At 49.8% G+C, this 24,311-nt stretch overlaps 1 protein-coding gene across 1 annotated transcript in view; it reads right to left on the reverse strand.

Annotated features, from left to right (window-relative positions):
• Positions 1 to 24,311, reverse strand: part of PCSK6 (proprotein convertase subtilisin/kexin type 6) — a gene marked incomplete at its 5' end in the record, with an annotated part of 121,522 nt that overhangs the window by 57,139 nt on the left and 40,072 nt on the right. The window contains 5 exons of the mRNA XM_019533187.1: positions 6,377 to 6,549; positions 16,896 to 16,984; positions 20,144 to 20,220; positions 22,143 to 22,286; positions 22,972 to 23,082. Coding sequence (XP_019388732.1) covers positions 6,377 to 6,549; positions 16,896 to 16,984; positions 20,144 to 20,220; positions 22,143 to 22,286; positions 22,972 to 23,082 — 594 coding nt within the window. The remainder of the gene's footprint in view (positions 1 to 6,376; positions 6,550 to 16,895; positions 16,985 to 20,143; positions 20,221 to 22,142; positions 22,287 to 22,971; positions 23,083 to 24,311) is intronic.

Consider the following 24,311-nt stretch of genomic DNA (forward strand, 5'->3'; position numbering starts at 1 on the left):
CACCAGACCCTGCGAGTGGCGCAGTCAGATCCTCAGCCCTCCATACAGGGCTCAGATTCTGGTCTGACTCGCCCCATACGCACATCCGTCTCCGGCGGCATTGCAAGGGGTGTGAACCAGCTCTTTGACAGGATTATATTGAGACAGTGATGGGCACACATACAATTATTCCTCTCCTAGGGATTCATAAAGGAAAACTCCCTCCTCCTCCATCATGTTAACAGGATGGAGAAGCAGCTATTTCTGGAGGATGTTTCCAGCCACAAGCGAGGGAGAGACTAATAACGTAACTACTGTAGGTTGGCCTGGGAGCCAAGACATGGCTTCCATTAGTGCTCAAACACCAAACGGCCAAGATTTCTGCAGGGACGTTTAAAACGCTCAGGGTCTCTGCAGGAAAGCATTGCTCACTGGCAACTCTGGCATGGATCCTAGGCGTCAGTCCAAATCTGAACCAAACCCCAGTGAAACCCACTTATTTCTTCACTGACTTCTACAGGCTGTGGATAAAGCAGTCAATTTAAAGTAGATTGGGCTAGATTCTTCCTGTTTTCATGACACAGTTCAGTGCTGTATTGACACCGGCTGGTTGTATCCTGGCTTTAAAGACATCAATTACAGCACAGGATAAATAGTCCCCCATTAGCTCAGGAACTAATAAGGTGTGGCTGAGAGAGCAAGTAACAAGAAAATAGATAACACTGGCACAGTCCTATTGCTAATAGATAAAGGCTATATTAATGTTTCCATTAGAAACTCAATTTGAAGGATTTATAACTCAGCCACAGCTATCTACTTGGCTAAAGGTTATCGTTAAGGAGCCAATTACAGACTTTCTTCATAATTTAAAAAGATAGGCTGGGCGATTAGGAGTTATGCATATCAGGGAAGAAATCTGTGAGTCTCAGGTGTTTCGTGGCTTTCCAAATTGATCATACATAAATGATTAAAGCCTGGCTGTTGTTCCCTGGATGGTTCCCTTTCCTGCTCAGATAGACAGAGCCGAGCAAGGGTTTGGTGGACCACGGTTCTCCTCCTGGCTTCCCCCTGGCTTTAGGGGACACCGTTAGGGCAGAAGAAGGAGACTTGCCATGATCCACAGCAAAATCTCCCAATCTTGCAGATCCACTAGACCTCCAAACAGAAATTCAGGAGGAAGGAGGGAGCTGTAAGCAAGCAACCCCAAGGGAAGCTCAGCCAGGGGCAGCATAGCTCCTGCAGGAGCTACAATGAAGTGTAAAGCCATAGGGCACAAAGCCTGAGATGCCGAGTCTCATGCACAAAGCCTGAGATACCAAATCCTGTTCGTGCACCAAGCTGCTCTTGAAAAGGAGTTGCGATATCTGAAGGAAGGTCTTTTCCCTATGTTGACTAGCTTCATACATACTGCAATAGCGCCCCTTCCAAAACTCATGTAGGAAGGAGCTGGCTTTTCAGAAAGCACCGAGGGCCATGGCCTTAACTTCAGCCTGAAGCACAGAGCTCCTGGCAGAGTTATAGCCGATCTTTCAAAAAGACAGGCAGTGTTGGAGAAACTACTCCACCCCTGGAACAGCTGTCTGACTGGTCACCGGACTGAGCCTCCAGCTTGGTGACAGCCTTCCGTTTGGATGCCATGTGATAACTTTTGAGCGCTGGATCCCATCAGTCCTCAAATCTCCAGGAACGCTCTGGGCATCAGTGGGCAGAATGCTATTGATTCTGGTAGAAACCGGACGCAACGATGCTGTGAAACGAGGGATGCATGGAGACACCCCTGGGCAGCTGTGCTATAAGCTGTGACTGCTGCTGGGTGGTAGCCATAAATGCACTGCAGCCTCAGTTCAACTCTGCCCCTGCTCGTACTATAGCCTGAAGATACTGGAAGAAGAAGTCAAGAAGATGGAAAGGATGAGGAAGAAAGCGAATAAGGACAGATCTGGGTTTGCCAGCAGAACAGAAGATCTGTGGCTGAAAGCAGGTTTCTCCCTCCACCCGGCAGTTGGCACAAGGGGCACGTAGAAGACAATCCTGCTGATAAGCAGCCAGCATGTTTCTTGGTTGCTTTTTGCCCCCTGCCACAAGGCTACAGCAGTGGAGCCCCACCGAGCCGAGGCACATAGATCAGAACATGCTCCAGTGGGTTTTGGGCAATGGCTGTACTGCCTGGTGCCAGAAGGTAGTAAGTGTTAACAAGGCTTAAGAATAGGCAGGGAGGGTACCCACATATAGCCCCCGGCTGCACGGTATGGCACCTGGACCATAATGAAGGAAGGGGTAGACCTGTATCCTCAGAGCCTTTCAAACAGAATAGGGGGACCCTGATATGGAAAGTGGAGGGCACAGCATACCCCTGGCTCGTGAGGGAATGAGGCCCCACCAAGAACCCATTTCCGCAAGGCAGAAAATGAAGGGACCTGGTATATGAAGGGGAAAACAGAGCTATGTGGTGATGGGGGGTGGGAAGGGCCACACAGTCCCAGCAGTCAGGTGGAGCATGGAGCAGATCCCAGCATAAGGTAGTGAAGGTATGAAGGATATGTGTGCACACACGCAAGCACACATGCATGCACGCATGCACACACACACACACAGCCTTTGACATGGTGAGAGGCGATTGCAGGGAGGAGGAAGAAAGGGATGCACAAGATACTGGTGGAGATGGAAAGGGAGGGACGCGGGGGCACCGATGCCTAGTTCTTCTCACCATTAAACATTTGTAGTCAGTACAAATCCCTTCTTCACGCAGCAGCCTCACTTCCCAGCCTCCCAAAAGGACAATCACAGGGAACTCAAGAAGATAAAGTCTGGGCCTGGGCCTGAGCCTTTCCCTTTGCAAGGTCCCTCCGCTGGAGTTGGGAACGGCAGGGAGACGCTTGTGGAAGGATCGCACCCCCTTGGCTGGCATGCTGAGGGGTTGTGATTTGAGTAAAAGCAGCAGACGTAGTTATTGGGACAACACCTGTGGAAACCTGAGTGCCAGAGGATCTCCTGCACACTAAAGCCATCCAAATGCCAGGCACCCTGATCAGCTGCTGGAGCCTATTTAGTTAGATCGTGTCCCTGTGGATAAAAAGATCTAAAGAGATGTCTGGTTCCCAGCTTCTCTATATTTACATTAAGTGAACTCCCTCACCCTTCAATGAATTCCTCCTCAGACTACCTACAGAAAATTAAATAAATAGGGGGACCCCCCCGCAACACGCACCTTATTTTTAGATAATGTTCAAGCTGTCCAGGGTATGTTCAGGGCCCTTTGTGTGACAGCTCTGACTTTGGGAACCACACTTTCTATTTATGCCTCGCTTGCCATCCCAAATTCTCAAAGAGCTTTGCAAAGCCAGGGAGCTCCCATCCCCATTTTGCAGATGGAGAAACTGAGGTCCAGAACGAGGCTGGAATTTGCTGTGGATCCCAGCAGTTCAGCTGGAGCTCTCAAGACCAAGATGTCCTGCCTCGTGGTGCTATCCTTCCCCATGGGGCCTCCTGCACCAACTGAGATGCTTCATCTGATGTGGTTATTTAAGGATGGAGCGTCCACCCTGCAATTCTGCCCCTGCTTTGTTCGTACATCAGCAGGAGACTGCTGTGTGGGTTTGGAGAGTGCAGCTGAGATCACCTTTCCTTGCGCTCTAATTCAGGGTCTGAATTCCCGTGTCTTGAGCTGGAGGTCATTCCAGGTGTGTTGTTGCTAACACAAAAAACCCCAAACCCAAAATGATACTAAACACAGCGTGCGGAGGATGCTGGCAGTTTGCAATGTTTCATCCCGCCTGGCACAGCTAAATCTGCAAGCAAGCAGAATTACTCGATAATGACACCCTGTCAAGGAGGGGCCGATGCCACAACAGGACTTTTTTTTCAACACTTCGCCCTCCTCCCCTCAAGATCCCCTGAAATAATTCTTAAGATGCAAAAAAGAAAAATGAGGAGGAGATGCCAAAGTGCGTGTGAAGGAAGGGGTGTGGCTTGCCCTCAAAGTCGCAGGGGAGTTCGCGACAGACATCTGCAATTTAAGGTTCCCCAGGGAGCATATTTTACTCCGTGCTGACCACCAAAAGCACACAGCTGGCTTCAGGATTTCAGACAGCCAGGACAAGTCTGACTAGTCCAATCTGAACCGGCTGTACCTCTTTGAGGGACGGCACCAGGACACACACAAAGCCTGAGATACTGAATCATGGTCACGCACCAAGCTGTGCTTGAAAAGAGGTTGTGATGTCTGAAGGAAGGTCTTTTCCCTGTGTAGGCTGGCATCATACATACTGCAGTAGCACCTCTTCCAAAACTCAGAGCTGGCTTTTCAGAAAGCACCACAGCAAAAGACAGGGCTTGGTCCAGCAAAAATTCAAAAGCTTGCTGTAGCCTGCAACTCTCTCATCATTTGCTCTCAGCTCTTGTTGCAGGGTACTACTTGCTTCTAATTATAAAACTCTCTGGGGCTAGAACTCAGTCTTTACTGTGTCTTTATACAGTGGCTAGGCCAACAGCCCCATCTTGACTGGAGCCTTTGACCTCTACCATGCTATGCATCATAACCAACTGCGCGGTGTCTGGGCACACACCGATCCTGGATCTGTGACTCTTTGCAACTCTTCCCACATATTAATGGGTCCTGAATTAGTGAGGGGCAAAGGAGTAGAAGGGGCCTCCTCAACCATCAACCCCTACACCCCCAGACAGCCTTTTACCTATTTATCAGAAATGATGTAGACATGGCTGAGAAGACCTGACTGCTGCATGCAGTGCAGAGAAGCTACTGAAAAGCCAGCTAAGGTGACAGGCTGTATCAGCAATCAGAGAGGGAACAGAGAAGTACAAGGACACTGTAAAGTAACCACCTAACTGACCTTTGGTAATGAATTGGATTTGGGCCATGCCGGCTTCAAAGAGATGCAGCAGAAACAGGAATATTCCAGACAGGTAGCGAGGCTGGGGAGGGAGGGTCCGTACAAAGAGGAAGGAGACAGCGACAGACAGCTGGAAGGTCCTGTCTACTCCCTGCCAGAGGTCACTCAACAAATTTAGATGGGAACAAATTTGAGACAGACAAAGGTCGCTCCTTTAAGCAGGGCAGGAATAACCTGTCAAAGCCACTGAGGATAAATATTAGGAGCTTGGTAAGAAAGAATAAGACCATTACATGAGAGGGCCTTGCTGTCACACTAGCTAGGGTTATGGTAAAGAGATGAGCCATCCCCACGCTCCAGGGCATGCTCTGATTGCTATCAGGGACGACAGGAGGTCAGGCAGGAACTTGCCCTCATGCCTCGCATATGTATCCACTAAGGTGCTCTGCACAAACCTGCAGGTCTTGATGCCCAATGCCAAGATGGAGCACACTGACCCATGGGAGGCAAGAGGGAGAAGGGACACAATGCCACAACAGCAATCCCAACACCAGCCAACCCCAAGACCTGGCTTGGAAGTACTCCATCTCCTTGCACCCGCAAACTGGCAGTGCTGGTTGTCTGCTGTCATGTAAGACCCAAGGGTGAGGGGACAATGAGCTGGGGCAGGGAGGGAGTAGGTGGATCATCCTTAGTGCAACAACAGGAAGACAGACATCCTACCCCAACCCCTGGGAAAACAAATCTAATTAAACAGCAGTAATAAAATATTATTTCCCTTGCAACGTGTTCGATTTCTTAACCCAGCTTCCAGTTACAATTTGGAATTAGACCTTGGGATGAACCTCCCTCACTGGAGCCACAGCCCCGGAGCCTGCTGCGAGGTTAAGGCCAGCCTCCTTCCTCAGGGATCCTTCCAGCCCAAAGCAACGGGGTTGTCCTGATTTATACTGATACCGATCCATGCACGGGGAAAGTCTGAACATGGGAAGAATATGCCCAGAGCAGCTGCAATGACAGGCATCAAAAAATGGAGCTTCCTGCTGCAAAAGAGTGGGTCTGAGAGCATGCCTGCTCTTTTACCCACCAGCTACATCAGCCCAACCCAGCAATATGAATGCTTCCAAACTGCAGATGTAAGTGTGTGCTGGGGGCAGGACTAAAGGGATTCATGTGGCAGATGCCTGGGTGGCCGTAGCCAGATGCCCACTCAAACTCTCAATAATGGCATCACCCTGGCTCACCCTACACGAGGGGAAAACAGACATGAGTCTCCTCCAGGAAAGCTCCCCGGGCGAGGGCGATGAGGGAAGTTTTGGTGCCAGCAGGGCTTGGGGATTTTTGTTCCCGCCTCATAACAACACTCTCCCCTCTCAAGTCTTTGGGTGCTTTTAACCTCAATTCTGCCCAGGCTACCCTCCTCCCCGCCTCGCTCTCTCTCGCAGACACGCATGCACACACTTCAACTTCATAGGGAGCAAAAGGGCAAAAAAAACCCAACAAAAAAACAAAACCCGAGCGTCTCCAAGGCACTCAAAGAGTCACACCTTTTTAATGCCATGCTCAAAAGCCTGTCTGGCCAACGGACCGGGTCCATCAACTGTCTTCCCATCATCATCTGGCCCCCAGCTCGCGCTGTAAATGTCAATGTGATCGGGTCTGATGCCAAGCGACTTCGCTTCGACAACATCTGTTACATCTCCATCTAACATACGAATGCCTAAAAGCACAAAAACATTAGACATTAGGGCTTAATGGCTTCTATGAAAGTGGAAGGATTGCAATCAAAGGCCTTTGTTAGCGGCTGCTGAGAATTGAAAGGCTTGTAATGTCTTGAATAGCTTAAAACAATGCCACTGTGTATGCTCTAATGAGCTCTGCCGCCTGAGTTCTTAAGCTATTTTGGAAACCTTTCCCTCTCTCACTTCTCTCTCCTCCTCTCTCTCTGTTACGGATTTAATTGCAAATGATGGAAAGGAATTAAAATTATACTTCATTTGGAGCTCTCGGGGCATTCTGACACAGAAGCAGGATTCACACAGCGGACAACTTCAGAGTCCAACATCGCATTTCCCCGAGACCGAGAACCAGCCGCGTTCATAAAGTTGCCCTACTTACTGCTGCGAGTCTCGCAGCTGCTGGAGATAACGCCCCTTTAAAATTCCTTCAGCTGTAAATGCTCCGTGTTCAACTTTCTCTTGTTCCCTTTACAATTATAGTGAATCAAATCAATCGTTTTTACACCTGGAAGATATTAGCCTGTTTCTTAAATGCTCACCAAAAAGCCTAGGCTTAGAATGTGTCGGGAATGGACTTGGCATGTTAGCTCATGCACTTTATGTAGAGCTGTTTGCTCCATGCACCAAAACGACACAGCACGGCGGTTTCTCATCAGGAACAAACTGACTACTTCACAAAGGAAGAAGAGCTCAACTTATTTGTCAGACGATAAATGAGAAAGAAAGGGTTATTCCTACAGACCCGGCATTCAGTGAGCAACCTGACATAAAAGACTGACCGGGAGGGTTCAAAACTTCACAGGACAGTTAAGTATAGGAGAAGTGTATTTTGAAGGCTCAAGTATGAGATTTTTGAACATCTCAACCCCTTGGATGGCTTTGGAAATTTACAGCCAGATCTCCAGGAAGAGAGAGGGAATGTTATTACTGAACAAAAAAGGGATGAAAACAGGAAGGGGGAGAGGGGATGAAACAAAACCCAACACTGGGCACATCTACATGTGCCGATTTAAGGCACATTAGCCATTTTTAAGGCAATTAAGGGCATGGGTCTACATGTGCGTGCCCTTAATGCGCCTTAAAAATGGTGATTTTAAGCTACCCACACCTAAATTTGATACCTACAAAAGCAGGTATCCATTGGCAACACGTAGCGGGTGCATGCAGATGCACGTGCACCCCTTGAAAACGCCAGCCACAAAACCAGAAGTGCCGGCAGAGGTGCACTTCTGGTTTCGCCACTGGTGATGGGCTCAGTCATCGGCCACTGCCCACCCACTTCTGCCCCCGCCCGGGTTGGTGATCATCTGCTAGGGACCCCCCCACAGGTCAGTGATCTGGTGCCCCCCAGACTCAGGAGGCACCAGTCACCCATGCAGGTATCAAATTTAAGCAAGAATAGCTAAAGTGCCTAAATGTACATATAGACACGTTAAGGCGCATTAACACTGTATATGTCAACTGGCTTGGGACTACTAACTTTAGTCCCAAGTTAGTCCACACACTGCATTAATGCGCCTTAGTGTGTGCACATGTAGATGTATGCCTAAATCACCTTAATGCGCATTAGGAAAATGTGCATTAAGTTTAGGCGCACGTAAAAGCACATGTAGACATGCCCTGTGTATCCGAAACACAGAAAGATAAGCAAGCATTCACCGCCTCCCCGCACGCAGCAGCTCAGCTGGCCCCAAGCAAAGTGTCAGCACCCAGAGGGAAGCTGCAAGACAGCAGAATTGGTCTGATAGCCTGAAATCACAACAGTCATGCTAGGAAGGTGGAAAAAGGTAGGTATGAGGGAACCATTTAACTCTAGCTCTCCATCATCCTTTAAGTCTCCCCCGCTTGCCTCCCCGAGGTGGAACAGTACGAACAGCTCATCCCGCTGATACACAAGGGGCCCGGGCAGTGGAACAGGGAATCGCTGAGGCTGTGAAAACTAATTCAATTAGAGAAGTGACAGAGCTCGGACAGCTTCTTCTGTGATGTGGCTTTTCCAGCCACATGAAGCATTCACATCAATCTCAAGAGAAAAAGCTTGTCTGCCTCTTCCCTTGACAGCACAAGGCACCTTGCCTGCAAACGCCTGATGGGAAAACAGATAAGAAAGGGGAATGAGCTGAAAAGAGCCGATTTAATAAGATGTGGCGGAGGCTGCTCCTGGCTCATGACAAGACTGCAAGTGTTGAACTCTGCCACTGAATCTCTAGTGTTAAAGACCCATGGAGCTAGGCAGCTTGCCTCTGTGCGTGGTTTCCCAGGGGCCCTGCAAATGGGTCGTGCCCTCTGAGGCACAAAATTCAGCTTATTGGGTAAGCAACGCTATTCAAGCAAGCACAGTGTGAAGGAAACCCCTGCTGCTCAAGCAGTCATGGGTCAGGCCTCCAAATATTGTGAAGCTGGCATACAAAATCATGAGGTTTTTAAAAAGCAGCATATCTAGGAGTCTTTTCTTTGTCTCCTGGGTTCTTTGCCTGTAGGACACACTTGCCGCATCTCTGCACAAGCAGGAAGGCTGGTAATATCCCTTTGAAGGGGAAACTAAGATTGTCACACATTCCCCAGTGTTAGGAAGGATTTTTTTGCCTGCTGCACAACTGGTGAATGGGCAGTGCTCAGCCACTCTGCCCAAGCAATGTGTTTTGCTCCCATGCAGAGGCCACATGCCAATGGCCAGATAAGAGTTTGGGAAGAAATACTGCCCCATCCCTCCCTGCCTGTGAGATTGGTAGGGACCCTTCCTCTGCAGCCTGAGGTGTGGTTCACCTTGGATCGCTGGGCACAGCCTACTAACCAGCTCCCTTCCAGGGCAAGGGGCTGAAGGCTACTTGGTCTCCGCTGTCCTTTGCCCACACCCAGTCTCTCAAAGATAGAATATTTTCATCAAAAGCCTTTAGGCTTAATACAGGATTGTCCACACGACACCTAGTAGCCAGTGCTCTCCAGGGCCGACGAGATGGTGACATGGTCCATCTGCCCTTAACGATGATGCCATGGAAAATGCAGAGGCTGTTTCCACAAGCAGGTCTTACCCATCTCTCTCTGCCCCCAGGGATGTGGTCCCAGAGTGCAGGAGGCAAGCGAGAGGCTTGCTTGAGTGACAGCAGAACTTGGCAGTGTGACAGCACCATGCACGGGGGACGTGGCAGCATGAAGCAGCTTCTGGATTAACAAGTTGTTGCAATGACTCTTAGATTTTAGTTTGCACCACAGGGATCTGCTTTGATTAAAGAGGATGAGCCCAGGCTGCATCCCCCACAAGGGCAAGGGACTCATATACCTCAGCTACTAAGAGAACAGCTAGAGGCAAGTATGTATAGTTACTGCCAGTAGGAGCCTGGCACTGGCGCGGGTGAAGAGGGCTGCATCTGGGCACAGGGAGGGAAGCAGGAGGTGGCGCAGCGGGGAAGCCATGCTCAGCTCCTGCACAGCAGGCCATGGGACCCTACAGAGAACCGCAAGGGGTGCTTGCAAGGTCTTTATTTTCAGGACTGTAGCTACAAAAGACAAGGGACTCACCTGCCATCAACCCCATGCTGCCCTTCTAGCAAGGTGTGGCCACAGAGCCCTTGAGACCCAGTCCTGGCACTGTCCTAACAAGCCAACACAGAGGGAGCTGAGAGGGGCCATCACGCTGCAGCCACAAGCAGCCAAAATGCAAGGAGCTGCCAATGCAAGGAGGGGCAGGCAGGTAAGGAGAAAGGGGAGAGAAGGCTTCAGCTCTGTGCTGCCATCAGGGCTTCCTGACCTTGAAACAAAACAGGAGTCTGCTGAAAGGGGCTGCAGCACAAAGACCAATTGCTACAGAGGTCATGGGCATGCTACAGAGGTCACCTATGCACCGCAAAGCCCCCGGTGCCTGCACTTCACCCTGGCAGAGCGGCTCTGTCGCAGGCACTGGTGCTTCCCGGCAAGCTGTGTGGGCAGAGCTGCATCTGCACTTGCTGACCCGGTGTTCCTGTCCCACCGCGGGGCTCTTCGTGCAGCGGCAGACAGAGTGAGCAGCTCTGGATGAGGACACGGCCATTTCAATAAATGAGGAAAGCAACCAAAGGCTCTGGAAAGTAAGAGTGTCATGACAAAAGCCACCACTCCCGGGGCAGGCTGGGGGAGAGCTGGTCTGGAGCCAGGACGGGTTGGTGTTGGACCAGTCAACCCTGATTCTGCACAGCAGTCCCGATCAGGAAAATGCTTACACCAGCGACTTGAAGCAAAGCATGGGCTTAGGTGCTGCCCGGAGCTGGGCCATCTGCGGGGTATTGATAAATGGAAGATACTGCTTCAAAGGGTTTGGTCCCATCCCGATGAGAGGGCCACGCCAGTTCAGGCAGGCCTCCTGAAGGCAGGCTCGCTTGAGCTTTGCAGGGCTGCTCCGTGGCAGCGCATCATTCTCGTGCCCTTGGAACCAGCTGGGTTATAAAAAGCGTTTCCCTCTCCACATGATCTTTTTCTTAAACAAAACACATGCAGATTTAATTACAGTGGTAGACTTGACTGTTGTCCAGACTACCTCAAATCTATCTTTCCCAGGGCAGCCCCCCTGCCAGCAGAAAACAAACCTTACAACAGAGCAAAGGAACAAAGTCTTTTATAAAACCTCCCTTTCATAGGGAAGTGCACTAAAGAAACTGAAGAGAACAGGCAGAAAAAAACCCCCTGAAACCTGATGTCATGACTGCATTTTTACTGCAAGGTTTTGTGTTTCCTCAACAGCACGGGCAAGGGGTGGCTGCCAGGGGATGGTTTCTGCACTTGCTATGTGAGCGTGCGATATTTAGAGACAGCAAGGTTATTTCAGCTAATCAGTCACCAGCACGCCGTCATCTAGCAGGAGCTGACAAATAGTATTTGAGGTTCGTTATTACCACATCCTGCCCATTCTTCATCCTTAAAAGAAAACATTTAGTAATGTCATCCTTCAAAGCAGTAAAAGCCATGTGTGCATTAGGGGTAAAGCAGAGAGAGAGAGAGAGAGAGAGTCATCAACCCACTCTGACTTTGGCTCTGGGCTAAGATCTCAGAGCACAATGTTTGCTACAGTCTCTGCTGGTGGGAAGGTCAAGGCCACCTCTAGTGACCAGGAACCAGCTCTGGGGATCCTGCAGGACTTTAAAGGATGGTATGGAGAATAAAGCATGGTCCTGGGACTCAGAAGACCAGGGTTTCATTCCCGACCCTCAGCCCCAAATGTCCTGCATGACCTTGGGTGAGTCACAGCCTCTCTGTGCTTCAGCTCTCCTTCCAAAGCAGGGATGATGGTACCTCCAGGCCCTACAGGGGTGTTTGGAGGCTGAGCTACAAAGAGCAGCAGGGTGCTGGCAAAATCCACACCCTGAGAGCTGTCTTTAAAAATGAGCTTCTCATTTTATTCTCATTGTAAACTTCTCCCTTTCCTTTGCTTCCTTCACTCCTGTCCAGAGCCCAACACTAAGACTCACTGCACAGGAAACCAAACTTAGCTCGCAAAGAGCTGGCAAACACATCCACATGCGGATAACAGGGTCTAGAGAAGGCAACCAAAGTGAAATAAAAGAGAGGTATGTGGGGGAGGGAAATAAGTCCACTATTTCCCACCCAGCAGTCAATAAAAGCCTCAGAACATCACAGGCTGCACAAAGCTCTTGGAGCCGGGAGAGGGAGGGAGGAAGAAGGTACGCCAGGACCACTTTTTGTTTATTGAGCAGTAATGTATTTTGCCTACAGCAAATGAAAAAGCAATGCAAGAGCAATGAAGAGCAGCAAGTAAAATTAGATTGTAGCTTTCTGAGTGTGACAAATAGGCTTCCCTGACAAGTTTTGCTCATTAATCGCGGGTTTATTTTAGTAATCCATCTCCCATCGCTTTCACCGCAGCCGCGGCACATTCTGTTCCACATTCGGGCACTCTATACCGCTTAGGTTTAAAGAGTTGCCTAAACCCCACGACCTCCAGCTGTCTGTCTTGTTTTATCATTTGGTTCGACAAAGCCTCCCTGCTCCCCCAACAGACAGCCACATCAAAGCGCTCATTAAAGAAATCAAATGAAAAAGAAAGCAGTGTATTAGTATAAAGCTGACAAATAATCCCTGCCTCCATGGCTGGGATGGGGAACATACTTAACGTACAGGATTCATGCTTCTAGGGTCTGATCCTGTTCACCTTTGATTCCCACTGCAGCAACTGGAAGCAAAAGACTTGCACCAGCCAACCTGCACCCGACAGTTGTTCATCCTAACAGCCCTGGCTCCTCTCCCTGTGGTCTGCTCTGCAAAACGGAGCTACCCTGAGCTGAGAAGTGTAAGCAGATGCTCCAGGCTTGCACAGACCTCCGAGCTTCTAAAATAACCATCTGCCTTCCCATCCCTGCACTGAGACACCAAGACATGAGATGGTGTTACATGCAGGCACATCCACACCTTCCACCAGACAGACTCAGCATTTCCAAAGCACTCAAGACCAATTCTGGGAAAGCACCCATTCTGGGAAAGGGGGAACTTATGTCTTCCAGGGAAAAGCCACATGCAGGCAACCAAATGCTCTAGCACGCAGCAGGCTTCAGCAGAGAGGTGCTAGGGAAAGCAGGGTCTCAACTGGTTTAAATCTCCAGTAGCCCCTTCGGGGTAGCACTCTGCAAGCCAACCTCAAAGTGGAGGAAGAGAAAGAACTTGGCTCAAGCATTTGGAGGGGAGCATAAGCTGATGGCACAATACAGAGACATATGGTATCGGTCAGTCAGCTCTTTTCCTCAGTGGTTCACATGAACAAAATGGAAAACCCGTGCTGGGCTCAGCCTAGTCCCATGGGTGCGTGGCTGATGGCCGTCTTGTCGCTGTCTCACTAATAGCCCCTGCAACTCCCTCCCCTGGGTGGGCTGGCAGAGGAAGAAGCTAAGTGACCCTCCACCCACAGACAGACCCATCTTAGTGTGTGCACTCTGCCATCTGCCACTTGCCCAGCCACAGCAACCATGGCTGGAGTGGCATCTATTCTGCAGGTTTTACTCCTGAGGATGCTCGTACGTGGGCTCCTGCCAAGGCCACATCTGCCTGGATCATGGTCCAAACTATGACAGTGGGAGTTAGGCTGACTGAGAAGCTTGTACCTGCTGCTAGGAGCAGCCCTGCTCAGGTCCTGTCCCTGCTACTGAGGTGGGCTATGCCTGGCTGGCAAACTGCTTTGCAAAGTCATTTTTCTGCACATTTAGTACATGGCTGCCCATAAAAATACCCAGCAGTCTATGGACATCCCACCCTGTGCAGTGTCCCATGTGCAAACTTAGGCAAGTTAACTTCATCTCACTGACCCCATGCCTCATGGCCACTGCAGCTATAACGTTTCAGGCTGGGTTGATCCTTACTCTTTGGTCTTAATTGCTCCAAGCTGAAATTGGTTAATGGAGATGCTAATGCAAATGAGCTTTGTGATTCAAATTGGCATCAAGAATCCAATTTACTGATGGAGATTAATTTACTTCCCTAGGATTTATTATTTGTAATACAACAGTGCCCAGGTCAGGGGGGTTGGAGGCTCATTTTCTGTGCACTCATATGCATGGAGTTGATAGAAATCAGTTGCTCTCAGTTATGGACTTAGACATTTGCTTAGATGGAAACTCAAGTTCCTTAAAAAAAACAACAACTTAAATGCAATTAATAACCCAGCGGCCTCGGCAGTTGGAGAGGAGAGGCTGATCCGCAGACCATGAAATTCCACGCTCCAGCCAGGCTCGCAATGGGGCCCACAGCAAGCAGTCAGGTTAACCTATCCTCTAGCAGAGCTTGCAGAAGAGCAGAACGACCTGCACTTCTAGCTTGCATCTCAGTGGGCACATCTATACGAGACACTTACTGCACGGCTGCCTAACGAACTGCGCAGTCAACATCTCAGTGTCTACACATGCACTCCTATTAGGGCGTACGAAATGAAAAGGCTCTGCAGCAGGGTAGTACCTGTAAATACAAGTACTAACCTGCTGTGGAGTTTTTTCATGTGCAGCAGCATACACAGAGATGCTGCCCTGGCTGGCTGGGGCACAGGGTGCTTCAATGCAGGGCTAATCAGTAGGTAGCCCCTGGGCTGAAGCACCCTGTGCCCCAGCCAGCTGCTCTGTATCAAGTGAAGCCCAGTCAGAGCAGCCCTGAGCTGGCAGGCTGACACCCAGGACCTGTGCTAGCCTGGGCTGCTCTGACCGGGCTGCATGTGCTGCACACAAATATTGCTCTGGAGTTTTTTGCTCCCGGGTGCACATTCAAATGGCATTAACTGAACGTGTAGATGAGCACAGTGTGATGGAGAAAGCAGCCCCTCTGGGCATGAGCTGATTGTCTGGAAGGAGCAGGGCCTGAGCCCCAGGTGCTCCCATCCTTCCTTCCCCCTGCAAGCAATCAACCCCTATGGCAAGGGCAGGAATTTTTTCACCCACATGCCCTCCCCATAGTGCAAAATGCTTATATTATCTCAACAGGCCAGCCTGCAAAGGGAGCAAGGAAAGGAAGATGGTGGGGAAAGGGAGAAGAGATGCAGGGAAGCAGAAAGGATTCCTCTAGCGGAGGGTGTTCCTGAGAGTGGACAGGAGCAGTGGGCCTGAGTCAGGCCCCAGAGTCCTGAGAGCTGGCTATGGTAGCACCGGATGATGCAAGCTGTCCTCCTGGCCTGTGCTTCCCTATGAGCAAGTGACCTCCTCTCCTACATGCCAGGCCACAAGGAATTGTCTTTGTGCACATCTCCTCTAGACTTGTGGGTGGTATCTGGAGAACAGGAAAGGAGGGAGGGGGTGTCAGAAATTCAGGGGAGGAAGGAAGATGAGAATAAACAAGATCTATTCCTGTTCTGCTCGTACCTCTGCCCCGCCTTCCCTTGTGAGTGTCCTGACAGCTCTCCCATGGCCAGCACAGGCTCATTACTATATTCCCATCATGCTGCACCAGCTTTCCCAGAGGCAGCATTTCTGCTGACAAAGCTGTGCTGGTTGCACTGCGGGGTCGCAGACAGTCAGAAGCCCTGCAGTGCTCTCCCGGGAGGGCAGTTCTGGAAGAAGGAGAGGGGCAGAGTAGGGGGACCATGCACTTCCCACCCCCTCAGCCCATAAGGGGAAGGGGCAGGCAGCTAGTACACAGCCGGCCTCCATCACCCTGTTTTATAGCAACACAAGCAGTAAAATACAACTCCACCATAACGACTGAGCCCAGAGACCGAGCTAGGCAGAGGGCCAGGCAGCAAGACCCTTGCTATGCACGGTGCTGCAATTCCAGGGCTGGACTCCGAGAAGCAGGGAGTTACTAGGAAAACATCCCAGGCCCCAACTCGAGCTGTCTCCCAAAGGTCTGCAGCAGAGCGACCTGTTCCACTTCTAGCACGATCCTATGTCGGCACCTGTGGGCTCAGGGTTACACTTCACCACAGGGAAAAGCTAATGGCAAAATGTATGACATAGGAAAGACTGTACAGAGCAGCTGCAAAACCTGTCTGTGACAAATGGAGACCTAACTTTGTTTCTCAGATTTCTCCCATCAGCTCCATCTCGGAGGCAAACATCCAAAGAGCCCCAGTTCTCTAAGTCACCCTCCTGAACGATTCACATTTACATCTCAATCCCTAGCTGATTCTAGATCTGAACTGGGGTGCGGTGTCTGCTCCCACCAACACTGCTGCTACCGACTCCCCTGGAGAAGGGGTTGGTAGCGCAGGAGGTTGGAGAGGGACAAATCCAGTTTGCAGCCGCATTCAAAGTTGAGGGCATCTGTTTCTGTTCTGCCCTGAAAGGCAAACCAATGATTTTTGTGAAAAGAGCACAGTATTAATGCCTCCGTTTTCATATCAGCGTGTGCATGTATGCATGCTGGTACTGCGGGACCACAGGCAGGTGAACCCCAGTTCAAATCCTAGATCAGCAGTTTTAGTCTACTAGATTGCAGTGAAACAGTCAGTTGTTGGCCAGTGCCCTCCCTACAGAGCAACAGGCCTCTCAGTCTCTCAAACAGTTCCCAGTGAAACTGAGACACTTCCATGAAACTACAATGAGCAGCTCCAGAGTTCTGCACTCAAAGTGGCTTTAATGGATCCACACAGTGAGACTCAGACAGGCTACAACATCTACCTAAAAATAAGGCCCCTTGGTCTCTATGTAAGAAGCAGGGAGGTGACTTGTAAAAATTACTCTCCACTGATGACATCAGGACATCTATCATGACAATTCAAAGATTCAGAAGACTCAGGACAGACCACTGCACCAAAGCCAAGGCCAGTTCTCTCTTCATTCAAGACACCACACGCCACAGTTGTACGGGCATAGGCATGCAGCAGCGAGCCATGGGAAGCGAGAAAGCCAGAGCTGAGTGCCAGCCTTACCTCCGATCTTTGCGTTGTATGCTATGCCCACGATGCAATGGGAGTTGTTTGCGGAAGCTGCAACTTCTCCCGCACAGCGGGTGCCATGCCTGAAAAGAGAGTGTACCATCAGGGTGTGCCCCGTGGAAAGGATTTCCAGCATGCAAGCACAGGTGTGCATCGTGCCCCTGCGGCACTTGATCCCCAACTTCTTCACATCATGCCTAGTCATCACAGGCAGAAGGCAGGGCAGGCTTGCACCTTACAAACTAAATGGTTCAGAGAGGCATGAGCTTTCCTAGGCATCAACCTACTTTGTCAGATGCTAGGAATGGACTCAGCCCCATGTAAGAGCCCCACCATTCCTCCGCTGTCCCAATCCTGCAGAGATGTCACAATGATCCATTTGTGGCATCCCAATCCCTCTGGTGAGATCACAAACAGGCCTAGGCTGCAGCCACTCAAGAGACTGAAAGATCCTCATTCAAGACACCAGCTCAAGAGACGGAAAGATCCTTATTCAACCAACACAACAATGGCCAGGGGAATGCAAGAAATTATTGGGAAAGCAAATTGCTTCTTGTATGAATGTTTCCTTTTCAAATATGCCACCATGTGGAAGTCCCACTTCAATTTAAGTTCCAAAAGTGTGTCAAAGTTTTGACATCTAATCCACTAAATTAGAGAAGTGCTTAGAGGATTAGTATTGTTAAGGGAATTCATGTAAGGTCACCCTTAAAACTAGTTTTTTGGTTGGTCCTGTTAGACTAGAGGACACGGCTGCAGCAGGTTGTTCAGGCATTTCACTACACGGCTCCTATTATCAGCATCAGGAGCCATGCAGTTATAATCCCCCAGCACCACGCTGAAAATTCACCCCTCTTTGCGCACCAATTGGCCTGCAGCAGATCCTCCCCATCTGAGGCCTATTGTGAGATGAAAAGAGAAACAGACCCCTAGGTTTTCACTGGTGAAGCTATTCCTTTTATAAAGGTTTCTTGTGACATAGGACATGAAAGAAAAGCGACTGATCCTAGGGCTTGCTATTTAGCAAGTTCGCTGGCAATTTATGGGGTTTACCACGTTCAGGGAGCCCTGCTGTTTGCTCACAAATGTTTGCAGGCAACAATTACAGCATAATTAACTCAAAAGCAGGGGTGCTGGCTAGAGAGCTGAACTGAGAGAGCCCAGGCAATTGCTAGGATTGTGTGTTTTACGCACATCAGGGGCAGGATCCTATGTGCAAGACGGGACAGCTCGTCTCCGCGAGGATTTGGCTGGGGGCAGGTGGGGGCAGGGGAGCGGGGTGTTGGAGAAGGACAATGAGAATAAAGATCAAGAGCCTGGAAAAAAAAAAACCTCTCACCAGAGAGACTAGAAAGATGGGTGCTGTTTCCCTTTGAGAGGAGACACATGAGATGGAAGCTGATGAAAGGACATACAGTAATGAAAGGTTTCGAGCAGACAGGCTGCTGTTATCCCTGTCTCCTAGTGTGAGAACAAAAGCAGTCAAGGAAATGGAAGAGGAGGTAGATACCAAACTGATCAAAGAAACACTCATCACAAAATGGGTAGTTAGACCATGCAGTTCAGTGCCAGAGGAAGTCAGTGAGGCCCCAGACAGCCTGGAAATTTAGAGAGATGCTAGGAATATCCGAATGAATGGCACCAAAAATGATGGAAGGGATTAGGCACTAGAAGCTGCTAGGCTTACACTGGCTTGACTAGCAGAGATCAAGAGCACGCCTGATGCGAGAAATAAAGTGTCTCCTGGCCACTTACCTGGGGTCTAATACCTTCTTCTGACATGTCTACTACTGTCAGAGAAAGGACACAACCTAAATGCCCTGCAACCGATGCTTATATCACTGCAAACTGAGCAAGGATGGGACACAGCACTGCTGGTGGAGAACAGCGAGTGGCATTTAACCAAGAACTACATCAGGAGAGGACAGGCAGTGAGCAGCAAGCCCCATGACTTAAACCATCCTAGAAATCAGCTGCCAGGGTAGGGAGCAGCAAACAGTTAGTTAATCCTGCTTCAAACTGGAGATTACCACTCATGGGTGCTCACCAGCTGACCTGGTGTTAGGGTTTCATCTGTGCACTCTGATTCTGCAGCAGCTGAAATCAAACTGCTATGATCTACCCCTGCATGAAACCAGTGATAAATTATCATGGTTTGGCTTCCACCTATTGTGAGACAGGGCAGACAGATGAAACTGTAACAGTGGAATCAGCTGGTTTGTGATAAGTCCCCCTCCCCTGCTTTTCAATGGGTAAAATTGTTTGATCTCTCCACCAACTCAGAAAAAAACATCCTGGATGTTCCTCTCTCTACACTAGACCACGGCAGATAGCCAAAGTGGACAGATCTGCTATTAAGCTACTCACCATCTGCGAAAATGGTTTAATGTAGGCTGTTGTCAGGCAATGGTCATCATGTCCTGTCGCACTGTATCATTCACATTGGTTTAAGAGCTTAAACCAGCACTGGCCAACCTTGTCAAACCTCCCATTCCTCAAGCGCTGCTCTGATCCCTGCCCCAGAATGGACAGGGGGCTCCAGCTCCAGAGCTGAGGGCAGGATGCTGATGCCAGAGGGGTGTCACCTCCAAGAGCCAAATTAACCCTGCCCTGGTCTCACAACCACTGCACTTCTATGTGGCAAATGAGGGTCCAAAGCCCTGAATTCAGCAGCAGCTGCTGGGTCAGGGAAGGGTTATCTTGGATTTTAGCGGTGACACCCCTCACAGCAGGGTCCAGGCCTGCCCCCTACTCTCCTCAACTTGGGTGGAGGCTGGAGGCCTTCTGCCTCCATCCCAGTGCTTCTCTTTACTGAGTGCATCTGGCTCAGGTAAACCCTGGCCTAAACAAAGGGCTGGCATGCATCTTCTGGCATGCACCCTGGTATGGGCCACTCCTCCTCCTCCCCAGGCCTCCCTCCCCTCAACCCCAATCCTATAACCCCAGTCCCCTGAGGGGCAGCTGCTGTGAGAATTAGCTAGTGCCTGCTGGCCAAGTGTCCTGAAGGTGTTGTGCAGCCCACAGCAGAAGTGCCACGTGCATTACCCTGAGCACAACTGGAACAGACTCCCCCAGAAGTGGTGCAAGCACCTACTCTGGACACCTTTAAGAAACGCTTATCTCGCTGGGGTGATCTGACCCCCGCTGACTTCCAGCCCCTTGCGCAGGGGGCAGGACACGATGATCTCGCGAGGTCCCATCCAGCCCTAATGTCTATGAAATCGATGAAACCTATGACATACTTGTTCTCGTTGCTGGCCTCATAGCGCGGGCTTGGGTCATTGTCGTTCCCGTTGACGTCGTAACTTGCCAGAGGATCCTAAAAACATCAGGCTGCTGTTAGCGAGATCGACTGTGCACACGGCAGAGATCCAACTCACACCCCGCGGAGGGAAAGTCTTGATGACTGTAGCAAGCGGGATCTAGAGATCTCTCCAAATCCAGCTCCCACAAGGCATGGCTGCTTGCAGGCTGCATATGCTATAAGCTGCCATTGCATCCACTTGGAAAGCCTTTGCCTACATCTGGGGCAAGCCCTGAAAGGCAAAAGCCCCCACTCTGGGGCTCTGACACTACCTCATTCAACTGCAAAGCAAGCATGGCTGAGCTGCCGGCTTTCCTTATACACACAGCTCTTTCCTCAGGATTGAAATCCTGTCTCCCCGCTGACAGAAAGGGCCTCCAGAAAGAACGCTCTTCGATGTATCCTGCTTTTCCAAATACACCTTCCTGCAAGGCCACGAAGCATTTGTCACACAAATCAAATCAAACGCTTACATGAAATGCCTGTGAGCCAGGTGAGATGCCACGTTAGTGCTAACAGGGCACTCGAGGCTCAGGATGGGGAGGTGGCTGCTGCAGTGACCTGGCTCCTCTCATTTCAGTCCCAAGCATCTGTTTTAAGATGAAGGAGGGCTCTTGGCATCCCAGGTGACACCCAACATACAGGACCCACAGTCAGGAGTGCACAGGCCAAGAGGGGAAACTGTCTGCAAGGGAAATAGCTGACGCGGGCACGGAGGGCCTCATTCCAGGCAACCCTGCCTCTCCACTCCTTGTCCCAGCTTGGTCCAGCCCCATCCCAGCACTCACCCAGATGCCCAGGACAAATCACAGGTTGACAGACTCCAACATGAAGCTGAAGTTCTTCATCATCTTCCCTTGCACAAGTGACTGGTGCCTCCTGAATCTGGGGGGGGCACCCACAGAGGCCGCCGATGGCAGTGGCCCTGTCAGGGGGGCACTAGCCCTGCCGACAGCATCAGTGTCAGCTGTCAGGGGGGCACTGGCCCTGTCAGAGGGGGCAAGTGCACCCTCATGCACCCCCTACCAGTCGTCTACGGCTGACATCAGCAGGAGTTTGTCTAAGTAGGGACCAGGGGAAGAAGGGATCTGGCTCTAAAATCATGAAAAGATGGAGCTCATCTCAAACAAAGACACTTAAAAGGTGAGAAAGAGGATGAGAGAATTACTCAGGTCATTGCAGAGGGTTCCTGTGGAGGGCCCGAGCCCTGGTGGAAGGTAGCTCAGCACTGCTCACTGCCTCGGGACATTGCCAGCTGTTATGCAGGGAGATACCCAGCACCAAACTTTGGCCCTGACAGGTTCAGTTCCCCTCAGAGGCATTTCACTCCCACCCCAGCATCATGCCCATGTGCATTTAGCACAGAGTCAACAGGGGCTGGCAGTGCATGGGGTTTTTTAACAATCCAACTAATACCTGAGATAACAGGGAGATCTGCAATAAGCTTTAAGGTCTGTGTATATGTGACAAAGTGCCCAGCCAAGATTGAGACTCAGGCTTAGTTTCTAGCAAGGACAAGGGGGATTGGAAGCCAAGTTCTCTCTGAGCTGAAACGTGAGCCTGGCTCAAGGACTAGCCTGTCCCAGGGCCGCTTAAGAGCTGACTGAAGAAAGCCTGGTTGATTTGGGTTTGAACTCTGGCCGAGTGAAATCATTCACATTGCATCTGCATTTTGCTCTGGCTGTAGGCCGCTGGGTTTTACTCTCACAAGAGTCTGATGATGGTATAAGCCGTCTCCCACCCCCGGTTTCTAGTCTCCCCAAACAGAATAGAGTTTCCAAACACTTCATTGGGGAGCTGTAATTTATTTCCTGCTGATGCATGAAAGGTCTTCAGAAATCAAGCTACTCAAAAAAGCCCCTCTGCTTCCATTTTGCAATTAAGAAAACATCACTCTTCCACTTTGGATATGACATCCCAAATCAGTTTGTACTTACGTAGTTTTGTACAAGATCCGGGTGATTTTTCTCAATGCCATCATCCAGGATGGTCACAACGACATTCTTACCAGTGTAGCCTCTTTGCCAGGCTCCTAGGATGTTCATATCTGACCTGCAGCGACTGCTCTTGTCCCCGCAGTGCTAAAGATGGAAACGGCAAAGCATCAGCACTAATAGCGTGGCATCCCAGGAAGCCAAAGTCTCGTACCACCTGCAGAGGTGAGATGCTGTGAAAGCACTCAGACAACTGACATTTGCCTTCCAAAGCTGACCAACCTGTTTGTACAGTTGTTATACCTGTGTGATTATAAAACCAGACCCGATTAACGAAGGGAACAGGAATCTGCACTGCATTCTTTGGTGCTTCTATTTCAGAAGCGCGTTCTACAACTTTGAATAGGAAGCAGCATTTCTATTACATGCCATTATTATGAAGGACTCTCCCTGCCAAAACCCGCTCAGTGAACCAAAAAAAAAAATGGTGTTATTGCAAATAAACAGTTTCAGCCTTTTTAAAATGACATGAATTTGCACTCGCCTGCTGCTCCGCGTTTCTTCCTCGTGCTCGAGATAAAATGATGGCTGTAAGGGACAGATAATTACAGGAAAGAATTTAAACCTACCTCCTCCTGTATCCTGGGGTATATGAATTTATGGTTTTAAAATACAGCTCTGAAACACATTATCTTCTGTTTGTGTCAATGAATAGGTTTCATTATCAACCAGGCTCAGCAAATGAAACAGCCCATTAAATAAACCCCGTGTAATGCCTCTGTCAAACAAATAAGTACCCGCCTAGGAGGAAAAGTCCATCCATGCTACTCACCAAGTACCACATACTCGGCCACATGGGGTCATCAAAGTCTGGGAGATGTGGGTCACTTCGCACATGCCTCTTAACTCTTCTCTTCACTTCCTGCTGTTGTATCCATTTCACCTGCAGAAAACCAGGTGAATTGTTATTGCTGAACGATTGATCCCAACATCCTCCTTCTCACCACCCTGAGCAAACAAAACAGCTTTGCACACAAACGCTTTTACATTTAGACACCAGACTCATTTCTCCATGGTCAGCGCATGCATACCTCACTGTGGATGTAGCAAAACCCCAGTTTTTCTTCTTTTTTTAAATTTAAAAATACATTACCTCCCCTTTCCCAACCATACCTGACTTTCTCTCTGCCCTCTCTAGCCGTTATAAGTGATTGAAAGTAGTACTAGGTAAGCTAAGTTCTTGTACATTATTATTGTAATAAGCCCCTTTTTTATACATTGTAAATAGTGTTCTGTTATGTTTGTATTGATTTTTACTGTTTTATATTGTATTATATTGTATTCTTATCATTTGTGCATTTTTATTGTTTCATATTAATATTGTATGGTTTAGGCCTGTGTCTGTAAAAAGTGATGTCAAGTATCCATTCCCATCTTGTTCCCATCTTGTCCCTGTACCCTGTCGCAATTCTGTAACCTCTCCCATGTCAACTGGCTTTCCTTGAATGCCTGAAACAAGAGTATGAATGGACAAGTGAAACACAATGACAGCAGGACCCCCTACTAAATCACCCCACCATCAAAACCAATACCTGGACCAAGGACCCAGCCATTGGAACCACCCTCCACATTCAAGACACAAAAGACGAGGCAACCCACCATGGTGCCAAGGCTGCACATGCGCACACTGAACATCTGGAGCCCTCTGGACCAGGGCTGACATTGCCCTCCCCATAGGAGATCACAGGCAGTCTGCCCCATAAAAAGGGGCAGTGAAGACTGACTCCTGGGGATGCCATCTTCACCTGGACCAGACCTGCTCCACGCTGCCTATCCACCCAGAAGCCCTGCCGGCGACCCCCTCTGGACAACACCTGTTGGAGAAAGACCTCAACTGACTGAGGACCCCCTCCCAGCCTGGACAGGTAGCTATCACCTCCACCTCTCTTCAACCAAGGACTTGGACTCTGTATCTCTTCCCTACGGGACCTGAACCTGTTCAGCCTCCAAAAGAGAAGGCTGAGGGGGGATCTTGTGGCCTGTTACAAACTAGTTAGGGGGGACCAGCAGGCACTGGGGGAGTAACTGTTCCCCCGAGCACTGCCAGGAGTGACCAGGAATAACGGTCACAAGCTGGCAGAGGGTAGGTTTAGGTTAGATATCAGGAGGCGC

Source organism: Crocodylus porosus, unplaced genomic scaffold, assembly GCF_001723895.1.
Source record: "Crocodylus porosus isolate Cpor-Errol unplaced genomic scaffold, CroPor_comp1, whole genome shotgun sequence".
NCBI classification, from domain to species: Eukaryota; Metazoa; Chordata; order Crocodylia; family Crocodylidae; genus Crocodylus; species Crocodylus porosus.